The sequence below is a fragment of the Schistocerca nitens genome, chromosome 1 (assembly GCF_023898315.1).
Source record: "Schistocerca nitens isolate TAMUIC-IGC-003100 chromosome 1, iqSchNite1.1, whole genome shotgun sequence".
Lineage (NCBI taxonomy): Eukaryota > Metazoa > Arthropoda > Insecta > Orthoptera > Acrididae > Schistocerca > Schistocerca nitens.
In genome coordinates this window covers 114,597,079-114,621,050 of record NC_064614.1, presented here as the reverse complement: position 1 = coordinate 114,621,050, position 23,972 = coordinate 114,597,079, and the positions used below count along the sequence as shown (strand labels likewise).

At 46.9% G+C, this 23,972-nt stretch overlaps 1 protein-coding gene across 1 annotated transcript in view; it reads right to left on the bottom strand.

Moving 5' to 3' along the window:
• The window catches only part of LOC126259396 (uncharacterized), a 147,069-nt gene that overhangs the window by 5,128 nt on the left and 117,969 nt on the right, over positions 1–23,972 (bottom strand). Inside the window, exons 10-13 of the mRNA XM_049956570.1 lie at positions 22,329–22,589; positions 15,965–16,333; positions 8,793–9,050; positions 5,478–5,737 (exon numbers count right to left, since the gene is read on the bottom strand). Of these exons, the coding sequence (XP_049812527.1) occupies positions 5,478–5,737; positions 8,793–9,050; positions 15,965–16,333; positions 22,329–22,589 (1,148 nt within the window). The remainder of the gene's footprint in view (positions 1–5,477; positions 5,738–8,792; positions 9,051–15,964; positions 16,334–22,328; positions 22,590–23,972) is intronic.

Here is a 23,972-nt window from a genome sequence, read left to right as displayed (position 1 = left end):
GACGTACCGCCGAATTGCTCAACACGTGGGGCGTGAGGTCTCCACAGTACATCGATGTTGTCGCCAGTGGTCGGCGGAAGGTGCACGTGCCCGTCGACCTGGGACCGGACCGCAGCGACGCACGGATGCACGCCAAGACCGTAGGATCCTACGCAGTGCCGTAGGGGACCGCACCGCCACTTCCCAGCAAATTAGGGACACTGTTGCTCCTGGGGTATCGGCGAGGACCATTCGCAACCGTCTCCGTGAAGCTGGGCTACGGTCCCGCACACCGTTAGGCCGTCTTCCGCTCACGCCCCAACATCGTGCAGCCCGCCTCCAGTGGTGTCGCGACAGGCGTGAATGGAGGGACGAATGGAGACGTGTCGTCTTCAGCGATGAGAGTCGCTTCTGCCTTGGTGCCAATGATGGTCGTATGCGTGTTTGGCGCCGTGCAGGTGAGCGCCACAATCAGGACTGCATACGACCGAGGCACACAGGGCCAACACCCGGCATCATGGTGTGGGGAGCGATCTCCTACACTGGCCGTACACCACTGGTGATCGTCGAGGGGACACTGAATAGTGCACGGTACATCCAAACCGTCATCGAACCCATCGTTCTACCATTCCTAGACCGGCAAGGGAACTTGCTGTTCCAACAGGACAATGCACGTCCGCATGTATCCCGTGCCACCCAACGTGCTCTAGAAGGTGTAAGTCAACTACCCTGGCCAGCAAGATCTCCGGATCTGTCCCCCATTGAGCATGTTTGGGACTGGATGAAGCGTCGTCTCACGCGGTCTGCACGTCCAGCACGAACGCTGGTCCAACTGAGGCGCCAGGTGGAAATGGCATGGCAAGCCGTTCCACAGGACTACATCCAGCATCTCTACGATCGTCTCCATGGGAGAATAGCAGCCTGCATTGCTGCGAAAGGTGGATATACACTGTACTAGTGCCGACATTGTGCATGCTCTGTTGCCTGTGTCTATGTGCCTGTGGTTCTGTCAGTGTGATCATGTGATGTATCTGACCCCAGGAATGTGTCAATAAAGTTTCCCCTTCCTGGGACAATGAATTCACGGTGTTCTTATTTCAATTTCCGGGAGTGTATTTATTCACAACCAATACAAAAGAGTTACATGTTTGCACCTGTTACAGTGATGGGTGGGTTGCGTTCCTCCACGGCAGACGTTAATGCACAGTATTACTGTTCGTTTTTGGAGCATCACCTGCGACCAGCTTTTCGAAAGAAGCGGCGATACTTCCTGCGCAACCCACCCATCATTTTGCACGACAATGCGCGGGCGCATACAGCGCAAGCTGTGGCTGCTCTGCTCGATGGGACTGGGAAGTACTGTACCATCCACCAGAGCATCCAGAGTGTCGACCGAGTCATCCATGACGACCGCCAGGCAACAAAAGATGAATTGTGTCACTAGTTATCCAACGGTAATGGCAGTGTGATGGAAATTATTGAAAAACTGGACTACTCCAATACTTGTCCATTTGTCCATTCTGCGTACCGAAAATGTTGACCGATACGAATAAAGAGGTAGGGAAACCAACTGCATCCGGTCTGTTGAGGCATCAGACATCGATGTGATAGACCCACTCAAAGATGCTCTTCGGGAGCATCACTTTAAAGACGCGGAGACCTCGACAAATTCTGTGCTCCAGTGGCTGAAGAAGCAGGACCATGATTTTTACTGCACAGGTGTACATGCTCTTGTTTTAACGTCGAAAGAAACTGCGAACAAAGGTGGTGATTGTATTGAAAAGTGAAAAATCAATCGTGGATGTTATAGCTGTAATCCTATGAATACAGGGCGTTCGGAAACTGTCGTTACGAACTTCTTCGACTTGAAGAGGGGTGAGAGTACATAATATTTTGTATAGGAACACACGTTCGGAAACGTGTTGTTCCCGTGGTACAGTCACTTGAAGACGTGTTTGCTAGGTAGGTAGGCAGCAGGATAGTCATGGTGGGGGAGGCGGGGGGCTACATCGGATTGGCTGATGTCATTTGACGTCTAACCTGCCTCTCTGACATGGTTAGAGCGTCATTCGCGTGTCTGCGAGTGTTAGAGCAACATGGTTGGGAACACGTTTGCAGAATACACCGACGTGATCATTCTGAATGGCGAAGTTCACTGTAATGGAAGAGCTGTTCGCCACCTTTATCAAGGTGGTTCTCCACAACGTCCGAATCCATTGCATACCTTTTTCGCTACAATTACACAACTGCTTCTAGAAATGGTACCTTCACCGTCAGCAGGCATGACGGTGGTGCTCCAAGGAGAAGCCGTACATCCGAATTGGAAGAGGCTGCATCACGTTGAAGAGAGCCAGTCAACGAATACATGGAATTGCAAAACAAGTGATGTACTGGGTCACGCCTAATCATATACTTGTGAAAGTGGACGCTTTATAAACTTGTTTTCAAATGGTTGTAGCATGGAAACGGCACTTTTCCGGACACGGGTTCCAATTCAAAATATGATCTACTCACACGCCTCTACAAGTCCTACATGTCTGTAAAAGGAATTTCCGAACACCTTGCACAGGCTTTACTTCTCTGGTAGCATAAAAATAGAAGAGTAGGAGGCGTTCTTTCAGACTGATCACTGTAGTTTTGACTCTGCAGTGACAAAAAGCAAGACGCAACTCGCAGATTACTCGTTGTCTTACAGGTAAATTTGCAGTTGAACCACAGTGTAACACAACAGTCGTGACCCCCATCTCGTTTTTGTTACCCACTGCGATAGCAGCGCCCCAAGGGGCCGGCAAGTGGCACTGTTGAGATCGGCGGTATCTTGTGAAAGCGAAAGTGAATCGTAATTGTTTATACTGGTTTGCAGAATAGTTTTTACCAATGGGGCCGTCTGCAGCCAATAAATTGTAGCAACAAGTAGAAGAAGACACCACGTTTGTCTTTTTTTGGGTTCCCTAAGGACTCTTCTTCTTTTCTTTCGCTTGCGTCCTTATCCCGCGGTTCCGCAGGGTCAGCATGGTTAGGAACGGATTTGTCAAGGTTAATGTTAAGGGGTGACCAGCGCCCCCTTCCTGCCCCCCCCCCCCCCCCCAGGGATGGAATTAGTGTACCCCAGCTGTCTGTGTGTAGTGTAATCCATGGAATGGTATGAAAGTTTTCAGATGTCTGCGAGTCATGTAACTGAGGCGGGACATGGGGACCAGCCCGGTATTCACCTAGTGGGGTGTGGAAAACCGCCTAAAAACCACATCCAGGAAATCCGCAGGGCGGGTTCGATCCGGGGACAGCGCCTCTACCCGAGTCCAGCAAGCAGGGCATTAGCGCTCTCGGCTAACTGGGCGGGTAGGTTCCCTAACGAATCTGAAAGGTACAAAACACCATTTTACTGACTGCATCGTCAGGATTCGATTATAAAGTACGAACTTGTTACTGTGGTATCAGTATTGTTTGGCAATCTCTTATCGCACACAGAACAGTACAGGGTGTTCAAAAAGTGTCTCTGCAGTGCCGTATGATTGTTGGCCGCACGTGCCGTATGACTGTTCGCCTTCCGGGGGTTACTTCCATTCAAGTGGACTCTCGCAACATTCCACTGTCTCGTTTATCACAGCCAGCGTCAGTAGTATCGTTCGTGTGTGTCGTTACGTGTTGACGTGAACGTTTAAGTTTAGTTCCTTTGTTCGTTTGTTTCGTTTTTGTCACTGTTAAATTGCTGACCATTGAAGAACGTGTGTTTTTAGTCGCACAAGTGTTAAAATCTGGCGGTGAATACACAGTTTCAGTTCGACAAACATTTAATTCAGTTTTCCAGGAGACAACACTCCCACATCGCGATACTGTGCGAGATTTGATTCAGAAATTTCGAAGTACGGGTTCAATAACAGATGGACCGAGAAGTGGTCGTCCTAGCGTTTTGTCTCAGGATAAACTACTCGATATTTCCGATAAAATTTCCATGAGTCCGAACAAGTCAGCAAGAAAACTCACCCAGGAAATCGATGTTAGTGTTGGAGCGACCTACATAGAAGTAAGGAAAAAATTAGAACTTTTCCCATACAAAGTGACAGTTGTGCAAGAACTGAAAAATACTGCTCATGGCAAAAACTGCATTATTGTCAATGGTTCAAAAATTTCGTTCAACATAATGGAAGGGATATTCTTAATGAAACGTTTTACACTGATGAGGCGTGGTTTCATTTATTCGGGTAAATGAACTTGCAAAATTCTCGTATGTGGAGTACTGCAAATCCATCGAGTATTCATGAGGAACCACTTCACTCTGTGAAAATAGGAGTTTGGATTGCAGTTTCTAGACGTCGGATTGTGGGTACCATATTTTTCAACGAAACAATAAACACACAACGATACTGCAGTGATATTCTATATCCATTCATAGGAGAACTTATGTTAAGTGAAATACTGAACGGTTATGTTCAACAAGACGGTGCAACCGCGCATACTGCTCGTGTTTCAGTGTCACTGCTCGCTGATATTTTTGGTGATCTCATAATTTCACAGGGACTTTGGCCTCCACGATCGCCTGTCCTAACTTTACCTGACTCTTTCCTCTGGGGTGCATCGAAAGCAACTGTCTATAAAAACCGTCCAAAATCCATCGAAGAAACTGAAAACTGCAATATCCACTTTCACTGCTTCTGTTACAGAAGCAATGTTACAGCTTGTGTTTGGAAACATGATTAGACGAATTGAATTGTGTATTCAACAACAGGGGGGACACTTTCAACATTTAATGTGAAAATTTGTAAATAAAAATAAATATTCAATAAATTAATAACTTGTATTTCACTAAGTTTTATTTCGATATATCCACTGCGGCATACGGCACGCGCGGCTACCAATTATACGGAACTGCGGGGAGAGATTTTGAACACCCTGTATAAACACGAAGGTCATACATGTGGCGATAGACGCCAACGACTAAAACCCAAAACGAAACGGAAATAGGGTGTCGATCCCTGTTGCACGTGCAGGTACAAGTCCGTGCTGCTTACGTCTGAATCGGCATGTTTATATCATTTTGGTATCAACGTGATAGGCTGCAGTTCTGTCGACGTCACATGTAGTTCTTTACGAATATTTTGTAGCTTGTCACCGAATTCGTGAGTTTTAGCAATATTTTCACTTATTTTAGAGTAATCCACGTCTTCTGATATTATAAAAACTCTGGGAAGCAAAATAATAAAGTAAATGACAAACTACCTGTTCGCATCTGTCACTGGTTCTTCGACGGAATTTGTTTCATCAAACAAACACGAGGCACAAGCCAACAGTTTTAATGAACTTTCGTAAATAAGGTGGAAAAGGGACGAAAAACAAACAGTACCCTTGTGACGCATGTGACAGTTTGCTGTCTCACCGCTTGGAGCGCTAGTGCCGCTCCACCTTTCAGACGATAAACAGCTTTCGCACCAGAGAGTATCGCGACTGTACGTGTCAGACTGCGGCTGGACTTTGGCGCCTGAGCAGCGGCCCACACTCACTTGAACTGCTTGTGCTCGTGGTAGGCGAGGTGCTTGCTCTTGGGCTCGGAGGCGGCGACGAACATACACTCCTCGTGCTGGGTGCCCGTGGCGTCGGCGCACTGGTAGCACGTCATCTTGTCGCGCTGCACCTTCTTGCAGGCGGAGCGGTCCTTGCGCGTGAACTCGCCCAGCACCGCGTCCAGGTCCTTGCGGTCGGCCACGGCCGCCACCGCCGCCCCCGCCGACGGCGCGCTGTAGAACTCTGGCCGCGAGCCGCTCTGTCCACAAAACACGGGTGCGTCAGTCAGCACGCTAACCACTCTCAAGACAAGAAATACAATAAGCGCCAAAGACACTGGTACAGGCATGCGTACCCAAATGCAGAGGTATGTAAAGAGGGGCAGAATACGGCGCTGCGGCCGGCAACAAATATACAGGGTGAAAAGTATTTAAACCGACAAACTCTGGGAGGTTGTAGGGGACATCAAAACAATTACATCTACATCCATACTCCGCAAGCGACTTGACGGTGTGTGGCGGAGGGTACCCTGAGTACCTCTATCGGTTCTCCCTTCTATTCCAGTCTCGTATTGTTCGTGGAAAGAAGGATTGTCGGTATGCTTCTGTGTGGGCTCTAATCTCTCTGATTTTATCCTCACGGTTTCTTCGCGAGATATACGTAGGAGGGAGCAATATACTGCTTGACTCCTCGGTGAAGGTATGTTCTCGAAACTTCAACAAAAGTCCGTACCGAGCTACAGAACGTCTCTCCTGTAGAGTCTTCCACTGGAGTTTATCTATCATCTCCGTAACGCTTTCGCGATTAATAAATGATCCTTTAACGAAGCGCGCTGCTCTCCGTTGGATCTTCTCTATCTCTTCTATCAACCCTATCTGGTACGGATCCCACACTGCTGAGCAGTATTCAAGCAGTGAGCGAACAAGCGTACAGTAACCTACTTCCTTTGTTTTCGGATTGCATTTCCTTAGGATTCTTCCAATGAATCTCAGTCTGGCATCTGCTTTACCGACGATCAACTTTGTATGATCATTCCATATTAAATCACTCCTAATGCGTACTCCCAGATAATTTATGGAATTATCTGCTTCCAGTTGCTGACCTGCTATTTTGTAAGTAAATGATATAGGATCTATCTTTCTATGTATTCGCAGCACATTACACTTGTCTACAATGAGATTCAATTGCCATTCCCTGCACCATGCGTCAATTCGCTGCAGATCCTCCTGCATTTCAGTACAATTTTCCATTGTTACAACCTCTCGATACACCACAGCATCATCTACAAAAAGCCTCAGTGAACTTCCGATGTCATCCACAAGGTCATTTATGTATATTGTGAATAGCAACGGTCCTATGACACTCCCCTGCGGCACACCTGAAATCACTCTTACTTCGGAAGACTTCTCTCCATTGAGAATGACATGCTGCGTTCTGTTATCTAGGAACTCTTTAATCCAATCACACAATTGGTCTGATGGTCCATATGCTCTTACTTTGTTCATTAAACGACTGTGGGGAACTGTATCGAACGCCTTGCGGAAGTCAAGAAACACGGCATCTACCTGTGAACCCGTGTCTATGGCCCTCTGATTCTCGTGGACGAATAGCGCGAGCTGGGTTTCACACGACCGTCATTTTTTCCTATGAGTTGTATTCAAACCGGTAGAGGAAGGTTTCTCTGGTGGCAAATTAATTAAACCAACAAACACTTTTCCATGTTTTGATGACCAAGAGACAACACATTAACACAACCCAATTTCAATTACAGTAGATTTTCAAAAATGCCTCCATTGACACGTAAACAAAGGCTACACCGACGGATCATGTTCTGTCTGACACGGGCAAAAACCCCAGCAGTATCCTGAATTGTTCCTGCTGCTGCTACTATCCGGGCAACCAGATCCTCTTCTGATGCAACAGGAGTTGCGTGAACAAGGTTGCGCATCTCTCCCTACACAAAAAAGTCCAGAGGGGACATGTCTGGGGATCGAGCGGGCCATGGTACAGGACCACCTCTGCCAATCCACGTTTCTGGGAACCGTCGGTCCAGGAATAGACGCACACGACGACTCAAATGTGCCGGTGCCCCGTGATGTTGGAACCACAAGCGTTGTCTTGTAGGGAGCGGGACGTCTTCCAGTAATTCTGGTAATGCTCAGGCGAGAAAATTGTAATAGTGCCTGCCGTTTAATGGCCTAGGTAGCAGATACGGCCCAATTAAACAGTCCCGAACAACACCGACCCACACATTAACGAAGAACCGCACTTGATAAGCGCTAGCAACTGTGGCATGTGGTTTATCCTCACTCCAAGCATGCGAATTGTGCATGTTGAAAACTCCATCACGCCCGAACGTTGCTTCATCGGTAAACAACACAGAGGGTGGAAATGTAGGTTGCATTTCACACTGTTCCAGGTACCACTGCGAAAACTGTGCTCTGGGTGGATAATCAACTGGTTCTAGGCTGTGGACAAGCTGTAAGTGAAATGGACGTAACAACTGCGCTCGAAGGACTGTTCTTACATTCGTCTGATTCGTCCCCATGTTACGTGCAATTGCATGAGTGTTGATTGAAGGATCCCGCTCCACGTGCTGCAAGACAGCTTCCTCAAATTTCAGCGTCCCTGTCCAGATAATCTGCTAAATGACCCGGTCTCACGCAGACGATGGTGCACAGCAGCAAAGGTCGTATGAAAGAGGGGGGGTGGGGGTACGGCGATTAGGATATTGTTGTTGATAAACCCGCTGTGCGGCTCGTCCGTTGTGGTGCGCTACGTAGTACGCACCAACCATATCAGTGTTTTCACTCCAGGTGTATCGCTCCGTTAGTAAACAGAGACAATGCACTACTATATTGGTGGACAGGAGTTGCCTACAGCTGAAGAGCGTAATACGCCCTCTAACAACTGAAGATCGTAATACGGCCTCTAACAACTGAAGAGCGTAATACGGCCTCCACCGGTTTAAATAATCCTCATAGGAAAAAATGACGTTAGGGAAAAATATTTGTTTTGATGTCCCCTACAACCTCCCAGAGTTTGTCGCTTTAAATAATTTTCACCCTGTGTAAGACAAGTGTCTGGAGCAGTTGTTAGATCGGTTACTGCTACAATGGCAGGTTATCAAGATTTAAGGGAGTTTTAACGTGGTGTTATAGTCGGCGCACGAGCGATGGGACACAGCATCTCCGACGTAGCGATATGCACATGAGCACATGAATTGTGGGGTGTTAACACTGACTGTGACAGGGCAAGGTAGTTGCGCCAGCCAGTACGGTATGGCGACTTGTGGACGTGTGCAGCGGTCCTACCTTGCTGTAGTCACCGGAGGCTTGGCTGGCGCTGGGCTGTGCGGCGGAGCCGGCGGCGCCCAGGTCGGGGAACAGGTGGCGGAAGTACTCCTCGTAGCTCTTGTAGGGCGCGTAGTAGTCGGTCTGGTAGCGCGACGAAGTGTCCGAAGACGCCTGCGGGTCGTACGATTCGGCCTGGCCGTACAGGAACGGGTCCAGGCCCTTCACCTCGGGCAGGTTCAATCCCGAGCTGGGCTGGTCGGCGCTCGCCGCCTGGGTCTGTAACAGTTACCAGGGTCCTACCTACTCTGGACGCAACCCGGGAGTCCTTAACCGCCGGGATCTAAATTGATGCAGTAGAGGGCCATACACAGAGTGGAACCTCGATTATCTTGCCTTCACTAATGCGAATGTCTGCTTCATACACATCGTTTTTGTTTTTATTTTTTTTTTTTTGTTTTGTAGCAGTAATACAAAATTTGATGCACCAAAAAAAAAAAAAAAAAAAAAAACCACGAAGACAAGATGCTCGGACATAAACTGGCTGTGAAATGACAATGATACTGGCTAAAAAATGATTTCTGGTGACGAAATTAACGCCGTCTCTTAGTCTGCAAACAGTGACGATAGTAATGAAACTTCCTGGCAGATTAAAACTGTGTGCCGGACCGAGACTCGAACTCGGGACCTTTGCCTTTCGCGGGCAAGTGCTCTACCAACTGAGCTACCCAAGCACGACTCACGCCCCGTCCTCACAGCTTTACTTCCGCCAGTACCTCGCCATATCAGCGCACACTCCGCTGCAGAGTGAAAATCTCATTCTGGAAACATCCCCCAGGCTGTGGCTAAACCATGTCTCCGGATTATCCTTTCTTTCAGGAGTGCTAGTTCTGCAAGGTTCGCAGGAGAGCTTCTGTAAAGTTTGGAAGGTAGGAGGCGAGGTACTGGCGGAAGTAAAGCTGTGAGGACGGCGCGTGAGTCGTGCTTGGGTAGCTCAGTTGGTAGAGCACTTGCCCGCGAAAGGCAAAGGTCCCGAGTTCGAGTCTCGGTCCGGCACACAGTTTTAACCTGCCAGGAAGTTTCATATCAGCGTACACTCCGCTGCAGAGCGAAAATCTCATTCTGGAAACGATAGTAATGACTGTGACATTTTCGGCGTGTATCGGTTATTACAGTGCTGGTTTGGGTCGTGTATCGGATACTACAGTACTGTTTTACTGTGCGTAGGGTACTATAATATTGTTTTGCACGCTGAGAAGCCACGTTGGCCACAAGGTTGGTAAGGAGTCCTTGTGACAGAGCGTTCTGTTCCTCCACCAGCGCGGTTGAAACCTGTTGGGTGGTCACTGGCGCATGTCAGAGTGCTGGAACACGTCTCCCCAATGCACCCACACGCGCTCGATGGGATTTAAATCGGGATAACGGGCAGACCAGTCCATTCACCGAATATTCTCTCACTTCAAGAGGTACACCGCATGTGTAGTTCGATGCGATCGCCGATTGTCATCGGTAAAAATGAAGTCAGGACCGAATGCAACCCTGATAAAAAACACACATGGGGAAGGAGTACAGTGTCTCAGTAACAATGACCAGTCAGTTTACAGCGTTCAAAGATTTGGAGGTCGCCGGCCGAAGTGGCCGTGCGGTTCTAGGCGCTGCAGTCTGGAACCGCGAGACCGCTACGATCGCAGGTTCGAATCCTGCCTCGGGCATGGATGTGTGTGATGTCCTTAGGTTAGTTAGGTTTAAGTAGTTCTACGTTCTAGGGGAATAATGATCTCAGAAGTTGAGTCCCATAGTGCTCAGAGCCATTTGAACCATAACACCTGGACCACCAAAAATATGATAATCGACAATAATCCTTGTTGCGTTACGTTTTCCCACCTCTCGCCGTTTGGGGATTTGTACTGGTTCAGTCACAACAAACTGGTAACAAATGAAAGTAAGATAGTGGCACTAAACTTCTATAATGTTAAAGAAGGTGAGCAAACTGTTCAGATTCCGGTATCCGACAAAGACCTTCAGAATGTAGACAACATTAAGTTCTTAGGAGTATGGCTCCAAGATAATCTTAAATGGGGGACGCATATTGAAAAATTTTATAAGAAATTAAGCACTACATGCTACTTAATCAGAATAGTACAGGGATGTTGCAACAAAAATTCTCTGAAAACTGTGTGTTATGCCTATATATGCTCACAACAGAAATATGGAATTATTTTCTGGGGTAACTCTTGTCTTAGCCAAAAGCTCTTTAGGCTACACAAAAGAATCATAAGAATAATGGAAGGTGTAAAATGGAACAAAACCTGTGGTCCACCCTTTAAAAAGCTATAAATCTTCCCACTTCCATGTATATATGTGTATGAGATAACCTTGTTTGTGAAAAAATATTCAATGGAAAATCCCACTCTCTTCCAGAAAAATGAAAATACCCATTCCTATACCACCAGGCAAAAAGCAGACTTTCATCTAGAGCCCACCAACACCACCCGGAATATAAAAGGAACCCTGTATTATGGAAAAGTTATTTATAATTAACTTCCCCCACAAATATCAATAAATGATCTGGCAAATTTCAAGTCAACTGCTATGGCATATTTGACTGTAGCCTCCACGAGCTCTTTCAGAAAGTTCACTAACAATTTGTGTCTTTCCCTTAGTGACGTATCATATAAATGTTACTAGAACTTTAATGATTTACCATGTAAATGTTAGTGTAATACAAATATTAGTCTGCCAGTACAGTACATGCTCTTTCTGCTTCAAAATATCTACTCTTTGTTTTTGTACAATATTTGCTCTGTATATTGTAACTCAGTGATCATTTAATGAAGAAATAATGACATTGATGCAAATTTAATATTATATTTTGTTATACATTGACTTGTCCTACATCAGTATGTACTTTTTGTGTACTATATGATTACCAGGACCAATAAAACTCTACTCTACGGCAGTAGAGAACGTGATCGTTTTGGTGCAGGTGTTACGGTGTGAGAAGGCATAATATTGCACGGGCATACTGACCTCCAAATCTCTGAACGCGGTACACTCACTAGTTAGTGTTATGGTGACAATGTACCCTTTCCTCATGTACGACTTTAAAGGGGTGGATTCGGCCCTGACTATACTCTTATGGATGACAATGCGCGACCGCATCGAACTGTGCAGGCGGAAGAGTCGTGGAACGAGAGGATATTCGGCGAATGAACTGGTCTGATCGTTCCCCCGACTTACTTCCCATTAAGCACATGCGGGATGAGATGCGCAGACGTATTACAGCACGTCCACATGCACCGAAGACCATCTAGCGTTATCAACCGCCCTGGTGGGGAATGGAAGTCCTCCCCCCCCCCCCCCCCGCCGTCAGCGGTGGTCTCGCGGTTCTAGGTGCGCAGTCCGGAACCGTGCGACTGCTACGGTCGCAGGTTCGAATCCTGCCTCGGGCATGGATGTGTGTGATGTCCTTAGGTTAGTTAGGTTTAAGTAGTTCTAAGTTCTAGGGGACTGATGACCACAGCAGTTGAGTCCCATAGTGCTCAGAGCCATTTGAACCTCCCCCCCTCCCCCCCCCCCCCCCACACACACACACACACATTTCTGTGCATCTCAATGCGTATTTAGTCCAGTTAACTTCTGTGCTACACTATAGCAGTTGTTTCTATGCATGGTGCAAGTTTCATCGAACTTGGCAGTCACACATCATGCGAATGTTGCTTAACCGTTGCACGCCAGTACCGTATGTGTTTATGGTTTTTGCAACATGTCATTTTGTGTATCATACGGAGCACGCCGACTCCACGCGGTACAGCAGTGTCGTTTGGGTTGCCTGCACAGCAGGCGTTAAGCGGCGAAGTGACATATAGCTCAATCCGTGGTCTCAGTCTGATGTACAGCGTGAGACAGCTTTTAAGCCCTAACTTGCATTGTCTGTGACATGGGCGGAAACAGAATCTCGTACATTACCATTCCGCCAGCTGCCAGTTCTCTAAGATTTTTCAAAAGTGTTTCGCGGAAAGAACGTCTTACCTACAGGGATTCCCAATTGAGTTCGGAACATTGGCTCTGAGCACCATTGGACTTAACATCTATGGTCATCAGTCCCCTAGAACTTAGAACTAATTAAACCTAACTATCCTAAGGACATCACACAACACCCAGTCATCACGAGGCAGAGAAAATCCCTGACTCCGCCGGGAAGCGAACCCGGGAACCCGGGCGCGGGAAGCGAGAACGCTACCGTACGACCACGAGCTGCGGACAGTTCGGAACATTTCCGGAACACTCGCATCTCGAACGAACCTACCGCTAATAAATCTTGCAGGTGGCCTCTTAATTGCTTTGATGTCGTCCTTTAATTCGACTTGATTCGGAACCCGAACACTCGAGAACTAGTGTTCTACACGTGGCTCCTTTATAGATGCAATGATACTCTACCCTAGAGTTATCCCAATAATCCGAAGTGGACCATTCGCTCACCCTACTACCTACCTGACGTGGTCGTTCCCCTTAATATCGTTTTCCAACTTTGCGACTATGCAGGGTGATTCCGAGGTGATGTTACAAACTTTCATAGACTATGGGTAAATGTATCGGTATGAGATAAGGGATCCCGGGCCGGAAACGACCAAATCGTACACATGTCAGTGGACGTCTTCTGCAGCAAGCTCTTTGCTTTCGATATTTTGGGAGAAGGTAGTGAGGACCAAAAGATGAAAAAAATTGTCTACTAAATATGAGCTCTAAAGTACATACCTCAAAAGCTATGAGGACTTGTTAAGCAGAAGAGATGTGTTTCACTGTAACAAAGATAAACGTCCTCTTAGCATTTAAGGCATACACTTTAGAGCCCATGTTTATTGGAAATTTTTTCTTATTTTGCTCCATACTATCTCTTCACAGAATTCGGAAAGCAAAGTGCTTGCAGTTGAAGAGATCTACTGTCAGAGGTATTGTTTATAACTTTCGACTCAGTCGTTTCCGAACCAGGGTCCAACAGCTCAAATTGATACATTTACTCTTCTGCATTATCGCTGAAAGTCTGTAATATCGTGAACGGATCACCTTGACTGTGTCAAGCAGCACACCATTGATGCGGTATTCGAAGATTACAGTTCCTACTGTTCTGCATTATCTTGCATTATACTACATTTAGAGAAAGATACCATTCATTACGCCAAATAAAAAGTGTAAGCGTCCCTGTATACTTCTATAGTCACTCAGCGACGAAACTTTCCCGTACATCGCAGCACCGTCACAAAACAGATAGCTGCTCAACTTATGCGTCAGGTCGTTTATGAATATAAAGAACAACAGTGGTCCTATAACACTTCTGACTATACTCTAGTCTCTGATGAACACTCGCCGTCAAGAACAACTTACTGAGTTCTGTTACTGACGTACACTCATGTTCATAATAAACAGAACACCTTGAACGACTAGAGCTAGAACTTTCGTATTCCCAAGACACGTAAATTATTATGTTCTGCAGAAATATTTAGCATTTGGACCACGTCGGTCAACATCGATATCGCGGCGAACACAACCTCCCGGAAAAATGTACCTGCGGCTCTCTTTGTCGCTATAAACCGAACGTAATGGATCGGAGTGACTTGAGCAGACGTGTAGCATGCCTTGCAGACGTATGCGCGAACCGTGCCGTCATATCAATGGGTTTGAAAGAGGGTGCATTATGGGAATAAGAGAATCTGATGAATGCATCCGGGAAATTCGTGTGGGGGCGAAATGTTTCGGCAGTGCAACAACGGTTGTGTGCTGAATCGTTGAAGGAAGGCCGACGAGATGGGTCAGATCACACCAAGCAGACCAGCCTCCCCCCCTCCGAAATGATTGACACCTAATTCGAATGGCATTGCAGGACCCCCCTCCGAGATGATCGACACCTAATTCGAATGGCATTGCAGGACAGATCTGCGTTCTCTTCGGCTTTGGTGCAGCTGTGGAACAGTGTAACACATCGTTCACTATCAGGGATGACAGTCCGTCGCTGTTTATTATGGCATAGGTTACGTGCGCGTCGTCCACTTCTCTGGCTACCTATGACGAATATGTAGAAACATGCTAGACGGCAACGGTGTATGGAACGACGTCACTGGGGACAGACATGGAATCAGACGGTGTTTTGGGACGAATCCAGGTTCTGTTTGTTTGAAAATGTTGGCCGTATTTTGGTTCGCCACAGACAGGGGGAGTGGCATCACATTGATATACAACGCCCACTCAAGGCCTTACGCTGTGGGGTGCTACTGTGTACAACTACAAATCACAGCTGGTGCCATGGCACTGTGACCAGTGTGACCTACGAGAATTACATCCTGCGACCCGTAGTCATACCATTTCTGCACAACACCCCAGACGCCATTTTTGGTTCAAATGGTTCAAATGGCTCTGAGCACTATGGGACTTAACATCTGTGGTCATCAGTCCCCTAGAACTTAGAACTACTTAAACCTAACTAACCTAAGGACATCACACACATCCATGCCCGAGGCAGGATTCGAACCTGCGACCGTAGCAATCGCGCGGCTCCGGACTGAGCGCCTAGAACCGCTAGACCACCGCGGCCGGCACGCCATTTTTCAGCAGGACAATGCACGACTACATGTTACTGCGCGAACATGTGCCTTCATGGTATCACAGGATGACAACCTGTTTCCCTGGCCCGCCAGATCACCAGACTTGGATACAGTGAAGAGACGGGTGCAGTGGTCTGAGCCAATGCCAATCACCAGGTGAAAGCAGCATCGATGGCTATACCACGCCTTATGCGTCGATGCCGTCTCACACACGGAACAAGATATCAGGGCCCACGGCAAACCCTGCACCTACTGGGCAACAGGGCACATGTTGAACTGAGGTGACTGAAATGCTAATAATTTCTGCAGTGCATGCTAATGTACATGTCCTTCGAATATGAACGTCTTATCTATAATCGTTCAAGGTGTTCTGTCTATTCTGAACATGAGTGTATCTGTAGGTGCTAGTATGAAATGAAGAACTAACACAGGAGAGGAAAGCCCAACGCGTCAATTCTAGACTGGACACAGACTAAATCCACCGGATTGCTTAATGCCTGCTATTGTGACTGTAACAGCCAAGAGGACGACTTCGCGGCGTGGCCTGTAGCAAGTTGTCTGACGTGCTGCCCGCAGGAGCGTCGGGGTACTCACGAGGTCCTTGCCGGGCAGCTTGGTGTCCCGGCGCTCGCTGGCTCCGCCGCGGCTGTCGTAGCTGGAGCTGGTGGAGCGCGTGGGCTGCTTGCTGCCGCTGCTGTACGAGGACTGCTTCTCCACGAAGTAGTTGTTCGCCTCCGGCTTGGTCGAGTACGAGCACTGCTCGGACGAGCCGCCCGTCTTGGGGTCCTTGCACACCTGGCACGTCATCGAGTCCTTCACCACCTTCTGGCAGTTGGCGTTGTCGGCGGCGGCCGACAGCCGCTCCGAAGGGCCGTAGCCGCTGCTGCTCGGACGGAAGGCGTAGCCCGAAGACGTGTCAGACTTGAGGAACGCGTCCAGCTCGCGCTCGTAGTCGGACGGTGCCTGCGGAAGCGAGCGAGTGCGGTCAGCAAAGGGGCACAGTAGCCGCACTACAGGGTGACTATTATTGAATCACATGAAAGGACGTTCGAACTGCACAGTCGGCCGCGGGGCATGATCGAAATTAGTGTGCGCATGCGCACGCACCTCGGTTTGGCCTAGCGACGAAGCCCATTTTCATTTGGGTGGGTTCGTCAATAAGCAAAACTGGCGCATCTGGGGGACTGAGAAACCGCATTTCGTGGTCAAGAAGTCTCTTCACACTCGGCTGTGTCATCGCCACTGTCCAGTCGCGGAATAATCTGTGAGATACTCCTTGACGGCACGGTGACTACCAAACGGTACGCGAAACTTTTGGAAGATGATTTCATCCCCATTGTTCAAAGTAACCCTGATTTTGACAAGTTGTGGTTCATGCAAGACGGACCTCGACCGCATAGAAGCTGGAGAGTGTTTGATGCCCTGCAGAAGCACTGTGGACCGCATTCTGGCTCTGGGTTACCCACAGGCCACTGGCATGGGTCTCGATTATCCGCCATACTCTGCGGATCTGAAGACATGCGACTCCTTTCTGTGGGGCTGTAATTAAAGACAAGGTGTCTATCAATAGCCCCAAAACCACTGCTGAGCTGAAAACAGTCAATCAGGAGGCGACCGACAGCCTCGATGTGACGACACTTTAACGGGTCATACCGAATTTCACGATTCGTCTGCCATTGGTGACAAGCATATAATGTCGTAACCTAAATCCGAATCTGTAGTGACGTTTAGCCTGGCGGTGTGGCCGAGCGGTTCTAGGCGCTTCAGTCTGGAGCCGCGCGACCGCTACGGTCGCAGGTTCGAGTCCTGCCTTGGGCATGGATGTGTGTGATGTCCTTAGGTTAGTTACGTTCAAGTAGTTCTAAGTTCTACGTGACTGATGACCTCAGATGTTAAGTCCCATAGTGCTCAGAGCCATTTGAACAATTTTTGTAGTGACGTTTACATGTTGAATAAAGTGTACACACGCCGTAGTTTGTAACTAATTTACGTTATTCTTCGTGTAGATCGATAATTGTCTCCCTGTCGGTAATAATAATCTGATTGCATCAATTATTCCCATTTGCAAGACTGCTTTTGTAGTGATCTATGCCAGTCATGGAAGGGTATGTATCACGTACGTCAAATATAGAGCTCAGAGTAAAGATGTGCGCAATCGCAGTTAGTTTGTAAATATCGGGCCACATACTATGGGAAAGTATTACTCAACAGACGCGGAGCCTACCTGCTGGAAAGCATTTGTAATCTCCTTGCAGCAAGGACGAACGAAGGAGCTCTCTTGCTAAGAAAGATTTCCGGCACCTAGAAAGAGGAACATGATGTATATAACCGACTGTTGTTATTTACCATTCACAGATAGAATGTTAACTGGAGGTCTTCGAGACAGTAATATTAGTTGGTTCCCACGTAACGCGTAACCTTTTGGGAACGTTTGTGACAATATACAGAATTAATTGCAGCCGATGTACACTCTATTTAAGTAGAGAAGCAGAGTTTCGTTTTAAATCCACTTCATTTATAGAAATCTGCACGGAAGAAAGAAGTTCGATGCCGAGGAAGAACAGTGCACAGCTTAGCTGGACATAGAGTAAATCACAAGAGTTGTAAGGCTGAATACCTAGGCCAATCTAATAAGGGAGCGCTAAGGGGGCGGTGTTAGATGTAGCTGCATGGCATAATAGGTCTAGAAGAGACATTGCTAAAGCAGTCATAACATCTCGACACGAGCTAAATACAGCAGCCATCAGCCACTAAGTAAACACTCAATTTTCTCTTTATACTATATCATTTTATGCCATTTTTGGTTAGTTATCGATTTTTATCTGTAGTTAGTATCGAAATTTGGAAGAACTTTTCTTATGGCCCATTTGTGCAGGATCTCACACATATTAAACATCACACAGAATTTTCATTGCACAGTGTGCATCGAGAATAACTTACGTAAACAAACAGTTACGTTCCATACTCTGTGGAAGACGTGTAACATTATCTCTGTCAACTACAGCTAAAAACATCTTTGCAACTGTTTGTTTTTTATAAATTATTCTCGATGCGTACTGTGAATTGTAAATTGTGTGTGATGTTTAACATGTGTGAGATTCTGCACAAATTCTGCACAAATAGACCATAAGAAAACTGTAAGTACAAGTTCTTCCAAATTTCGCCACTAACTACATATAAAAGTCGGTAATTAACTAAAAAATTATGCATTTTTTATACATTGAAGTAAAGGCAAAAAACAGAGGAGAACCCCACACATCGAAAACAGTACGTAAAAAGGGCATAGTACAAAGAGGAAACACCCTTGAAAATGGGAATCATTTCCCGAAACGCGTCGCGTGAAATATGAATAAAAGTAAATCGTGACTGGTAGCAGAAAAGTTATTTACAAATAAACCTGTAAGTAATAGCAGTACTAGTCGCGAAGCAGTCTTTCCGGAGGCCGGTATGTTGCGCATTTGAAAAGGCGACGTAGCATAGTATGGAAGTGCGTTATAGCCTGTACGCAAACCGTAAAAGAAGACAGTTGAAGAAGCATTGTGGAGCTGCAGCACACTGAAAGTTGAGTGGGCCGATGAGAAAAGAAAAGAGGTGCTCCGCATAATCGCTCAGATGTGGAAAACAAGGTCTACAAGAAGAAACAGAATGACAAGAAAAATGTTTATATGCCATGAAATACGCAGAATGTTTCACATTTCGTGATACAGGCTTCTAGGAGTTTTAGAGGGGACTTAGATACGTTTTGGTAAAGAATCCATGTCCGGAAACGTACCGTTTGGATGTAAAACATGATTGAAGATCGGATCACTTATAAATCTCTCACTTTATGGTAAGCACAAAGAGGAGTCAGTGACCTGTGTGCTGTGCGGTACGTTTCCGGACATGGGTCCATTATCAAAACTTTATCCGTTCTACAACTTCTAGAAGCCTGTAATTCGAATAGTCAATCAGGCTGTCTTCAGTGCTACTGGAAGAAACTGCAGCGCGTAGTGGGTAAAAACTGTAAACTGATTTTATCCATAATGGGTGCTGTTGGACTCCAAAACCCTTTAAAGGATAATCTAGAAGAAAACGCGTTACCAGTCACTTTTGCGGACTCTTTCTTCAAAACACGACCGGTTTCGGCTTTATCCCGGTTTCGGGTGATTACCTTCAGTTTCATTTAAACGAATATAATGCTGGAGCTTACTGTTTAACGCAAAACGAAAGCTGCATTATGGAACTAAGGAGATATGAAGGCATTGACAGTGCCAAATTGACAAGGCTTGAATATACTAGTGCACTTTCCGATATTCCAAAGCATTCACTAGCTCGAGATTACTTCCAAGGTCATAAGTTCTTGTTCCAAAGAGGTTGTATTTGGGATTTCCTGTCACTCCCGCAATTGGTGCGGAACTGTTAGAATCCACCTCTATAAACAAAGTGTAGTGATCTACAGAATGGCCAGAAAGTAACTCCCTATTCTTCCGGGCGTGGTGGCCGAGCGGTTCTAGGTGCTACAGTCTGGAACCGCGCGACCGCTACGGTCGCAGGTTCGAATCCTGCCTCGGGCATGGATGTGTGTGATGTCCTTAGGTTAGTTAGGTTTAAGTAGTTCTAAGTTCTAGGGGACTCATGACCTCAGCATAGTGCTCAGAGCCATTTGAACCATTTTTTTTAACTCCCTATTTTGAATTTTATTTTTCTAGTGATGTTATGTGTAGATAACAATGAAAGGTACCTTGTTTTATAGACTAAAGTATGTCGTTTTTCTTCACTTTTTTCACATCCTGTGAAGCGTTTGATGCCCCTTTGAAGCCACAGATATGCCAGGACGATTAACCATGGAACAATGTGCCAAACTTGCAGCGAGATTTGAATAATTGAAAGTTATCGCAGGAAATTAATGAGTACCGGAAGTGTGGTCATTAAGAGACCATGGTGACCAGAGGATATATGGCCACAGCAGGCGAAATGTGCGAGCGAAGCCCTTTAAAATCAACAACGCAGGCTGCAAGACAGAGTGGCATTACACTTGCAATTTTGTGTGTGTAATCCTCCGCAAAGAGCTACATGTAAGACCGTCGAAGCGTCATTATCGCCAAATGTTTTACGCAGATGAATGCCATAGGCGTTTCGAATTTTGTGAAATGATGCAAAAAATGGTTCAAATGGCTCTGAGCACTATGCGACTTAACTTCTGAGGTCATCAGTCGCCTAGAACTTAGAACTAATTAAACCTAACTAATCTAAGGACATCACACATATCCATGCCCGAGGCGGGATTCGAACCTGCGACCGTAGCGTTAGCCCGGTTCCAGACTGCAGCGCCTAGAACCGCACGGCCACTCCGGCCGGCGAAATGATGCACGCGTGGTGTGAAGTTCATACACACCTGTGTGAAAAAATTCTGTGTTGTGATGAAGCTGTGTTTCATGTAGCGAAGGTTTGCTAATCGTCATGACAGCCGTTACTGGGCAGAAGGTGACTACAAAGATATCGCCGAAAAAAATGCAGGCAAGCCGGAAGTGACAGTGTGGTGCGGGCTCACTTCTGCCCTGTTTATTGAGCCCTATCCCTTGACAGACGCTATGAACTCTGAAAGACACCTGGAAATGCCATAAAAGTTTGTATAAGTTACAATTTCCAAATGGAACGAGCCACATGAAGCTTTACTTATACAGAATGGAGCTCCCTCTCTTTACGACGTATTTGATGAAAGCTTCGCAGGACGCTGGATCGGTCGCTGATGTCCCACAAAATGGCCAGCGAGGGTCCCAAACGTCAGCTAATGCGATTTCTTTTTTTGTGGCGCAATGTAAAGGAAAAAGTGTATCGCAGCAAACCACCAACTCTTGGTGAACTTCAGAATAAGATCCGTGAATTCGTAAGCGGCGTTACCGCTGAGTTCTTGAGGAAAGTTGTAATAAACGTACCTGTTCGTTGAAGACAGTGTCTGGTAAATAATGGATCACACAGTGAGTTGTAACTTTTAGAGAGATAAAGATATAGAATAAATTACATGTGTGTCAATAATTAAGTTTATAGCTACAGTATTTTAGGAGGGAAAAATATTTTCCGCGCAAGGTATAAGGTGCAACTGAATTCCCTTCAGTCTTTAAGGAGTCGCAATGGTGACCAACACGTTGAAGCTTAGCAAAGGACCTCATGTACGGAAATATGCGGTTTCTCTGCTACACTCATAAAACCACTATATCCATTCAGATCTCTCGCATTTTCGGCGCCACTGACTAGGATATTATGTTAGTCATTCACCGATCAACCTGATATCCCAAGCCCACTACAGGTTTTTTTACGTGCCGTTGAGTTTTTCATCCGCCCAGAGAGTTTTTCACGTGCGTTACGAGGTCACCTGGACTAACGATTTTGGCAACAGTGGATAGGTCGTGGTAGCCTGGCTGCTTGGCTCGCTCGATTTGAACCCAACAGACTAATACATGTAGGGTCACATAAAATCCTTGATTTACGGGACTCCTGTGGCATCCGAGGAAGAACTAATGGCGCGCGTTATGGCTGTGGCCGTTGCTGAAGGACCAGGGATTGGTGATCGCGTTTACCGGAAAATAGTACAAAGGTATCGTATTTGCGCTGGTGTCGGTGATCATCAAATGGAGCCCCAAATCTAAGTGGACCCATATCACTAGATGAAGAGTCAGATCAGAAGGCAGATTGTGTTGTGGTATTTTGCGTGTAGCGGGGAAACGGTACTTTTCCAGTCATGAGTTTCTACGTTAAACCTAACCGTGTTGGTCCCCACTAGAAGTCCTCAACGTCTGCAAAACCAGATTAGTTACATCCTATGTACACAATAATGAAAAGTTCTGTGTAACTTCATATGTAAATACATATTTAAATGAGGAATTTAATATTTCTGCACTCCGTTTGCTGTCTTTAGTTCGACTCTAGGCGGATCCACTAGAGGTCTAATAGAAGGTTCGAACCTGACCAGTGGCCGTACCTGCCGGTAGACGCGAGCCTCGGTCTCCATGGCGGCGAGCTCCGGGTCGAGATCGCGGCGGTAGCGCAGCGACGTCTCGGTGGGCTTGGCCTTGAAGGAGCGCGAGCTGCCCACGAAGTAGGCCTCCTGCTTGGGCTCCGCGCCGTACGAGCACTCCTCGTAGTTACCGCCGGTGGCCGGGTCCTCGCACACGAAGCACGTCATCGCCTGCCGCCGGAAGCGGCCGCTCGCCACGTCGTCCGCCGTCACCTTCTTCTCCACCTGCCGGCGCATCACAGTACTTCAGTTTGTGGCACTTACCGTCACACAGGAGTCGCTATACATTCCATGCATTTGGCAAATAATAGTGCAGACTAAGTATAAAGTCTTTCACCGATTAGAAATACTTATTTCTAGGCAACTGTGCTAGATACATACAACTGAGGCGCCAGAAAAACTGGTATAGGCAAGCGTAATCAAATACAGAGGTATGCGAACAGGCAGAACGCGGCGCTGCGGTCGGCAACACCTATATAAGACAAGTGTCTTGCGCAATTGTTAGACCGGTCACTGCTGCTACAATGGGAAAATATCAAGGTTTAAGTGAGTTTGAAAGTGGTGTTATAGTTGCACACGAGCGATGGGACACAGCATCTCCGAGGCAGCAATGAAGTGTGGATTTTCACGTACGACCATTTCACGAGTGAACCGTGAATATCAGGAATCTGGTGAAACATCAAATCTCCGACATCACTGCGGCTTGAAAAAGATCCTGTAAGAACGGGACCAAGAACGACTGAAGAGAATCGTTCAACGTGATTCAAGTGCAACCCTACCTCAAATTGCTGCAGATTTCAATGCTGGGCCGTCAACAAGTGTCAGCGTGCGAACCATTCAACGAAACATAATCGAGATGGGCTTTTAAAGCCGAAGGCCCACTCTTGTATCCTTGATGACTGGACAAAATAAAGCATTACGCCTCGCCTGGGTCCGTCAACACCGATGTTGGACTGTTGATGACTGGAAACATGTCGCCTAGTCGGACCAGTCTCATTTCAAATTGTATCGAGCGGATGGGCGTGTAAAGGTATGGAGACAGCCTCAGGAATCAATGGACCCTGCATGTCAGCAGGAGACGTTCAGGCTGGTGGAAGCTCTGTAATGGTGTGCGGTGCGTGCGGTTGGTGTGATATGGGATCCCTGACACGTTTAGATACGACTGTGACAGGTGACACGTACGTAAGCCTCCTGTCTGATCACCTGCAGCCACTCATGTCCATTGTGCATTCCGACGGACTTCGGCTTTTCCCCCCACACGCCCAGAACTGCTAGTGGCTCCAGGAACACTTTTCTGAGATGAAACACTTCTACATCTACATCTGCATCCATACTCCGCAAGCCACCGGGCGGTGTGTGGTGGAGGGTACTTTGAGTACATCGATTCTACCTTATATTCTAGTCTCGTATTGTTCGTGGAAAGAAAGATTGTCGATATGCCTCTGTGTGGGCTCTAATCTCTCTGATTTTATCCTCATGGTCTCTTCGCAAGATGTACTGCTTGACTCCTCGATGAAGGTATGTTCCGGAAACTTCAACAAAAGCCCGTACCGAGCTACTGAACGTCTCTCCTACAGAGTCTTCCACTGGAGTTTATCTATTATCTCC